The 8,155-nt window shown below is 52.5% G+C and overlaps 1 protein-coding gene across 1 annotated transcript; it reads right to left on the reverse strand.

The window, feature by feature from the left end:
- Positions 1 to 1,143: 1,143 nt before the first annotated feature.
- LOC123130741 (subtilisin-like protease 1) lies at positions 1,144 to 3,893 on the reverse strand. Its single transcript, XM_044550558.1, has one exon. The coding sequence runs from the start codon at positions 3,765 to 3,767 to the stop codon at positions 1,335 to 1,337; it is 2,433 nt and encodes an 810-aa protein (XP_044406493.1). The 5' UTR covers positions 3,768 to 3,893; the 3' UTR covers positions 1,144 to 1,334.
- Between the last annotated feature and the right edge of the window lie 4,262 nt (positions 3,894 to 8,155).

Raw genomic sequence — 8,155 nt, forward strand, 5'->3', positions numbered from 1 at the left:
TGAAGCCTCTCAATATTTTCTCGCCCGCCTCCAATCAGCTCTCTCGATGCCATGATGCAGCAGGAGGAGCTGTCCCTCATCTTCAATTATGGGGATGATGATAAGCCGGAGAAGCCTGGCATCGGAGCGGGTTGAAGACGATACGATCTTGGACCAAATCGGACAATAGATGAGGTCTGCTCGGACGCGCCCATCCCCATGTCGCGTCCATCCCCGCATTGCCGAACTGGGACGTGGCCATTGAGGTGAGTTACCAAGCTATCATGGCTCTCATTGAAGCATACCCTTACATCACTGACCCCGCTACCACCGGCAAATCCCGTCGCTGCCATGGCCGTGGCCCCAAGTAGATAATTAATTTAATTATTATGAATGTAAATTCGCAATGCGGCTATGAATGAAACCGACGCTTTAATATCAAACGTGTTATGCTAATTTTTTTTGAACTAATTTGTGTGCTAGTGATTCTTTTAGCAAGCTTGTCCTTTGGTGTGTTCTGCTAGAGCTGCTCTCAGTGAAAGAAAAAAGGCATTGGCTAGATGTTGAAATAAATTTGGGTCAATCGATTTGCTCTGAGTCGTCGGATGCTACATGGACGGCTAGATCAGCTTTTTCAAACCTCAAACCACCCAAAATGGTTATTATACATCTTCAAACCTTGAACCGCCCAATCTACCGCCGGCCTAATCGCCAGCTGCCGCCGCCCGCGACGCTACACGCGCCAGCCTCGTCACTCGGCCCTCCCCCCAACCGCCGCCCACCACCGTGCTTCCTTCACACCCCCGCCCCCGGCCATCCCTCTAACCCTGACCATGATGCATTTTTTTTCCGGCAAACTACACCCCCACCCCCAACACCCCTACGATAGATCATGTGGCAACCTGTCACCTTAAGATAGATCATGGGGCAGCTTCTCCGGCGAGTGGCGCCTGCTTCTGCCTTCCCTGCAGCGACTATGTACTTTCTATGAAAATTGACTGCCCAAATTCTATTTTTAGGCGACTTACATTTAGCTATTGTGAAGAGAGAGAAAATACATCTCTTCAGGTCAAAAAGAAAAAGAAAAAACGTTTTCTATGGAGGCTGGTATATGGCAATTTTGAGTTTACGCGTCACCTGCGTAGCCTTCAAATACACAGAGTATAATAATAATAAATTCTATGTACCTCTGCAGTAGTCACCTGCTTAGCCTAAGTAGAGTTTTGCCAGAACTTTACCAAGGCAATTCATACACTTTGTAGCATACACACACACGCGTCTACTGCTTACAAACCCGCCGACCTTCAGATCGAAGCTAAATGCTAATGGAGTAACCACGACATGCCCGCGAGCTACTACGAATCACCCACGCGCTGGCCATTATTAGCCATCGAGTTTTCTTTGAAGAACTTCTTGGAAGATACGAGGATGGGGCTACGCACGACGTGCTTGCGCGAGACCCACTTGAGCTGCCCTTCCGCGATGCGCTCCTTCATCTTCTGCCCGTCCTTGGTCCTGATGGTCACCGTGAATGTCTGCACCTGGTTCACGTCCCTAAACCCGAGTATGTCCGGCGTCACCTTCGCCGACAGCGACGGCGGGAGCTCGACGGACGCGGCGTACACCCCTACGTCGTTGTCGACGTTCGTGAGGGCGCGGCTGACGTTCACGACGTACGGCTCCTTGTCGAGGTAGACGGTGATGGACGGGTAGTTGAGGTCCTTCTGGTGGATCACCGGCAGCTGCTTGCACGACAGCGGCGGCGCCGGGTGGATGATCGAGCTCACCTCGTGGTCGTTGTAGCCGAGCCCGCACAGGTACGGGATGTAGTCATGGGCGCTTTGGTTGTACACGAGCCCGGGATTCATGGCTCTGGTGGGGTTGATGTAGCCGGCGCCCATCGAAATCAAGTTGGCCGGCAGCCCGTCCTGGTCCAGCATCGGCATCCGGCGGCCGTCCCTCGTGTCGGTCGTCGTCATCATGGCCGACTTGATGGCCGCCGGCGACCAGGTCGGGTGCGCTTTCTTGATCAGCACGGCGACCCCGCTGATGTGCGGCGTGGACATGGACGTGCCGGACATGATGTCGAACTTGTACGCCATCTCGTTGGGCGGCTGGGCGAGCCCGTTGGGCATGGGGACGGCGGCGATGATGTTCACTCCCGGGCCGGTGATGTCGGGCTTGAGAATCCCCTGGTTTTGCCTGCTCGGGCCCCGTGACGAGAATGGCGCCACGACCGGCGCCATGCGGTTGCCGAGCAACGCCCCTTTGAAGACCAGCTGGGCGGTCGGGCTCTGCGTGGAATTCACGTACGCCATGATCTTGTCCGACCACTTGGATTCTACTTGCGTTGCTGGGAGGGCATGCGCCTTGGGTAAGATCACCAAGCCAGACTCCTCCGGTTGAACGATGATCATGGCGATAGCGCCGGCGTCGTGCAGGATGCTTCCCTTCTCGAGGTTGGTCAGGTTGCCGCCGGAGATGCAAAGGACTATCTTTCCGGCGACTTGCTTGGCCGTTAGGACGGTCTTGTCCGAGCACGTGCCGTCGGGGGCAGTGTCAATCACCAACGGCTGCTGCACGCTCATGTAGGTGCTCGGCTGGTAGTGCGATTCGCCGTTGACCACAAGCCCATTGCCAAACTTGACGTCCGCAGAGAAAGTCCGGTCAGTTGTGGCCGCAGCCACGGTGAGCAGCCACGGGGCCTCGTTGGCAACTGTGGCCGGGGACGGGCCTTGGTTCCCAGCCGATGTGCAGACGAAGACGCCTCTCATGACGCTGCTGAATCCCCCCAGCGCAATGGGGTCGGCGGCGAAGTCTCCGGCGTCATCAGCGCCGAGCGACATGGAGAGCACGTCGATGCCCTCGTCGAGGGCGTCGTCGATCGCCGCGAGTATGTCGTCGCGGTCGCAGCCCTTGCCCACGAAGCACACCTGGTAGAAGGCCAGGTGCGCGCGGGGCGCCATGCCGGCCGCCGTGCCGAAGCCGCTGCCCATGGCGTTGGCTCCCGGCACGAACGCGCCGGCCGCCGTGCTCGACACGTGCGTCCCGTGCGCGCTGTCGTCGATGGGCAGGACCGGGTCGTCGATCCCTTCCCACCTCCACTTGGCCGACTCGTAGAAGGAGCGCGCGCCGATGAGCTTGTTGTTGCACACGGAGCGGTTGAAGTCGCAGCGGCCCTTCCACTTGGCGGGCGGCGGCGGCATGCCGGTGCCGTCGAACGACGGGTGCGCGCCGGCGATGCCGCCGTCGAGGATGCCGATGATCATCCCCTCCCCCATGTTGGTCCTGTTCCAGACGCCGGCGTGGAACAAGGGGCCGGTGAGCCCAAGCATCCGCGGCGTGTGCGTGGTCGTGAGCTGGTAGGTCTGCTCCGGCAAGGCCTTGAGGAACCAGTCCTTCTCGCCCATACGGTGCAGCTCGTCGGGGGTGAGGCGGGCGGCGAAGCCATTGATGACGTTGCGGTAGGAGTAGATGAGGCGCTCCGCGGCGCCCGGGTCCGCGTCGAGCTGCTCCTTGGCCTGGTCGCACACGGACGCCAGCAGCGAGGCGTGCCAGCTCGACACGTTCTTGTACAGGTTCCGGTCGTACTCGTACGGCGTGCGCACGATGACGAGGTAGTTCTTGTGCTCGCCGTGGTCGTTGTGGGCGACGACGGCCGTGGCGGCGGCGGCCACCACGAGGAGGAGGGCGGCCAAGCTCCCCGGATAACCCATCGGAGAAGAAGCAAAAGCTAGAGACGAAGGGCCGGGAGAGATCGATATGCTTCTTGTCCCAAACTTGTGCATGTCGTGGTGTGGATGCGCCTAATATAGCAACGGCATGCAAGATTTGAGGCAGACTGTTTGCGCCACGAGCTCCATTGTTGCGCTTCGTTCGAGCATGGCAATGCATGCATGTGGGGGGAAACGGAAGAGGACTCTGCACCCCACGTTGCCAAACACTGAGATGGAAATGCCGGTATAAATTCACATTTATCAGACCCAACTATTGATAGTTCCTACCAACTATAGAGATCGATGTCAATGTGTCACCTATTAGCAAGCCATTATGGTGTTCATTCATATGGAGTTCTCACATGGTGTTCATTCATATTTTGTGAGGCCCCTCCCAATTCTCACATGGTGTTCATTCATATTTTGTGAGGCCCCTCCCAATGCTCCACCGTGGACAGGTGCTAAGCAATGCCACATAAGCGAAAAAATGACATGGCACTACATTTAAGGACGAGAGAGAGTACTTTGGTGACCCCAGGAAGAACCAATGCTAAATGCAAAAACCTAGGCAAACCACTTAAATGAAACAATTTAATCAATACATGAAAGACTTTAGGTGCTAACTCATTAAATAATGTGTGCTTAGCAACAACAAGCTAAGCACCTATGCATTAGGGTGTTGAGTTGCTAAGGTATTTAATGCACTTAGCACCTCATCTAAGCACCTTTGCATTGGAAGAGGTCTGAGGGAGGTAGTAGTGTAGTAGTACTAGATGGGTGGTGCGGCTTGTCGAGCGTTGCCCTCGAAACAACGGCCACCATAGATGAGCCTCCATTATTAGATAAGGAAATTGCATGGATTACATAGATAGGAAATATAAAGTTTGACGGGAACACGAGAGTATAAATGAACACAATAGATTCTATGATGAGTTGAAAATTTTGAATAAGTATCGTTTGAATTCATTGAGTTTTTTCAGATTGTACAAACTCACTGGAATTGGCATCCGGGACTTGCAACACACTGACATTGCGATCCGTGTGCATTGGCTCTGGCTTCTGGCGACCGACCCAGAGCCCCTGGCGGCACTTAACACTGCCATGCAAGCCCGAGGTTCGGCAAATATTCCGCCCCTTCCATTTCCTGGACGCTCAGCGATGGGCGAACTTGCAAATCTGATTTGATCACTGGCTTGACGGCGCTTCCATTGCCGAGATTGCACCAGCGCTTACTTTTCTCGGCATCGATGCTGGTGGAAGGGACACCTTGTCTTAGAGGCTCTAGACTCCCAACCTTGGGTCCTTGACATTGGTGGCATCATGGGTCCAGAGGCCATGATTCAGTACGTCGACGTTTGGCATCGTCTTCGTGGCATCACTCTGTCTTCCTCCCCAGACCCGATCCGCTAGAGTTGGACCAAGAATGACGCCTGCTCGGCGCGTTACCTCGCTGGAAACCTTGGGCTCTGCTCAGCGTCAAGATATTCCTATGGCTTGTGAGCCTTGACAGATGTTGGACAACAAAGCGCCTCGCCCATCGAGGCTTGCCACATGCCCATGCTTGCATCCTCTTCAACCAATGCGACGAGACTAACCACCACCTACTGTCCGGCTATGTCTTCGTCCGCAGTCTGGCACAAGGTGTTTCACTGGTCCTGCATCCCAGCATTTCCACCTGACAGCTCCTCTGATTTCTGCGAATGGTGGTCATCGGCCAAAAATTTGACATGCGGCGCCTAAGAACACTCAACCCCCCGTGCGACCGTGTATACTTTCCCCATTCTTCTCCCGCCTGTCAGCACCACAGTTCCGCCGCCACCTCCCCCATGCGCCGCCATAACCACCGATGACCGCGGCTCCGGCCGGAATGGGTTGCCAAGACCCTTCCACCACCTCACCGGCCACCGTCGTCGGCGTGTCACTGCTGCAAACGACCTCCAGCTAACGCTGCCGCCCGCACAAAAGAAAAGATTGGGCACAAAAGGTGTTGTCCGATCAACCACCCCGGCTGATGCTACTGGTCGCAAAGTTGGCAGGGTGACGCTTGCCTCCCGGCGCCTATAGGCCACCGCCCGCTGCTCCTACCGGTGCCAAAGTGCTAGGAAGCCTACCGCCACCATGTGGGCCCTTGTTGAGGAGGTGGCGAAGAAAACGAAAAGCCACTCCCGTCCCACACCCCGCGCCTCGGGTAGAAGCTCCAGCCACCCCTATGGCTAGTGCTCCGACGTGTCCAGCTGCCGCAGCGGGCAACAAGGTCCCCAGCCGCCAAGTGCTTGATGAAATGCCTACATGTTTTTTTTCGTTTCGGCCTATGCATTATGCTGATGGATGATTTAGTTTGTTGTTGTTGTTGTTGTTGTTGTTGTTGTTGTTGTTTCTTTGCGTCTTTGGAAGCATAACATACGCTTGGGCTTGATGAACTAAATTACGCATGTTTTAATTGGAACATCTCAATCAGTTAAACTTTAGCTTGTTAACGGTTTATGTTTTGCATGTTGATTTGAATGATTGATGATATGTTGTCTAATTGTTTGTACATCATGCGGTTGACTTAAGGAATTGAGTAAAAAAATATTAACTCCACTAAGTTTAGGGGATCGGCTACATCCAGCTTCAGTTAGAGGAGTAAAATTTTACTCTTCTAAGTTTACTGGGTCATTTACTCCTCTATCTTTTAGAGGATCGACTAGACATGCCATTAGGTACAGATGCGTGCTCTGCCAGGTCTCCCTGCCCCACCCATGACGCCTTCTGAGTTAAACCGAAACCTCCGCACCTTGATCTATCATGCATACTTCACCTTGGGCATCGGCAACTCGTCGTCCTCGTCGGCATCCCTCGGGTGGCCGGTATGGCGACGCTTGTGAAGCGTGCACGACCGACCGCTCGTGTTGTGTCGATCTCTGCAAACCAGACGAACATCGTGTTCACCACGTCTACAAATAATTTCAGCACTCGTTGGCTACGCGCCAGCCGGTCACAATGCCAATTCAAGCAGCCATTGTTGGTCGACGGGCATCTCGGTCGCGGTTGAGAGGGGCCACGTAGAGGAGGGGACTAGTGCAAGATGTGTAAGTTGATTGCACTTGTTCTTGCCAAGATGATAAGAGTGAAGTATGTTGACGGAGTCACCCTCAAGAACTCTCTAGTTCTTCTTCTTCGGGATCCACACCATCTTGATGGGAATCCTCGGTGTTGCAGTTGTACTTGATGAAGTGGAACTTGAAGTAGTCTTGGGAACCCACTTCACCAAGGCCCTATGAGCTTCTTCAAATGCATCAATTTCCTCTTGAAGCTTGTCCTTGCCTTTTTGCTTGTGGTCTTGTGGTGGAAGATCATCTTAAGCTTGTGTCCCTTTGAGAGAAGTAGGATCATACTCCTCTTGTTGAGAAACAAACTTCGTCTTGGGGTATTGATCTTCTTCCCACTCAACTCCATTGGCATTGAGCTTTCGTTCAAAACCAACACCTTGATTCTTCCGGTGCCTTCCTTGCTTGCGTAAAATTTCCTCGAATTGCTTACTTCCGGCAAGGCTCTTGTAAACACCTTTCTCTATAATTCCCTTCAATAAGCTATTTTCTTGCTCAAGTGTAACTTGGCTAAGAGAATCATTAGTGGAATCAAGAAAACTACTAGAAGCAACAATATTGGATTTAGCATGATTGTTGTTACTACTAGATGAAGAATCTTTCTTGTTCTTGTTACTAGAGTTGACTTGAGGCATGTAAGTGGATAAGAGTAAACGCTTGGCAATGTAAGAAGAACTTTTCTTGTGAAGATCATCATTGATTGCTTTTAAGAACTCATGCTCTTGCTCAAGGTTGAGCTTCTCAAAGCGCCATTTCTCATGAGTCCTTAAAAGTTCTCGATGATCTCCTAAGATAGTTTCATGAGCTAACTTAAGAGTGTTTAGTTCTTTAGTTAGAGACTCAATCTTCTCCTTATCATTGTCATTCGTTTTATCTTGATTAGCATGATTAATTGACGTTTCATCATAGTATTCATCACTAGAGTTGTCAACAAGTAAATCATCGTCACCTAACAAGTCATCTTCATCACTATTGAAATCAACATACTCGGGGTGTGATACCTTTGGGCCTTTAGCCATGAAGCATGTTCCAACTCCTTCATTTGGTGAGTCAAATATGTCGTAGGAGTTGGTTTTCACAAGTGCTAGACCGGCAACACCTTCATCTTGAGTATATTCGGAGTCGGAGTGATAGCTTCTCTAGGAGTGGTTGTCGGAGTCGGAGCCGGATACCCATTCACCAACATGAGCTTGATGTCTTCGTTTTGTGTAGCTCCTTGATGACTTGTCCTTTCTTTCCGAATCCTTGCTTCTCCGTGAGGGTCTTCGTTCATAACGATCATTTCTACTCCTTCTTTCTCTAGATGGTGATTCTTCTCTTCTACTTCTTCTCTTGGGAGAATCTTCTCTTCTCTTGTAGGGGGGCGTACAT

Source organism: Triticum aestivum, chromosome 6A, assembly GCF_018294505.1.
Source record: "Triticum aestivum cultivar Chinese Spring chromosome 6A, IWGSC CS RefSeq v2.1, whole genome shotgun sequence".
Lineage (NCBI taxonomy): Eukaryota > Viridiplantae > Streptophyta > Magnoliopsida > Poales > Poaceae > Triticum > Triticum aestivum.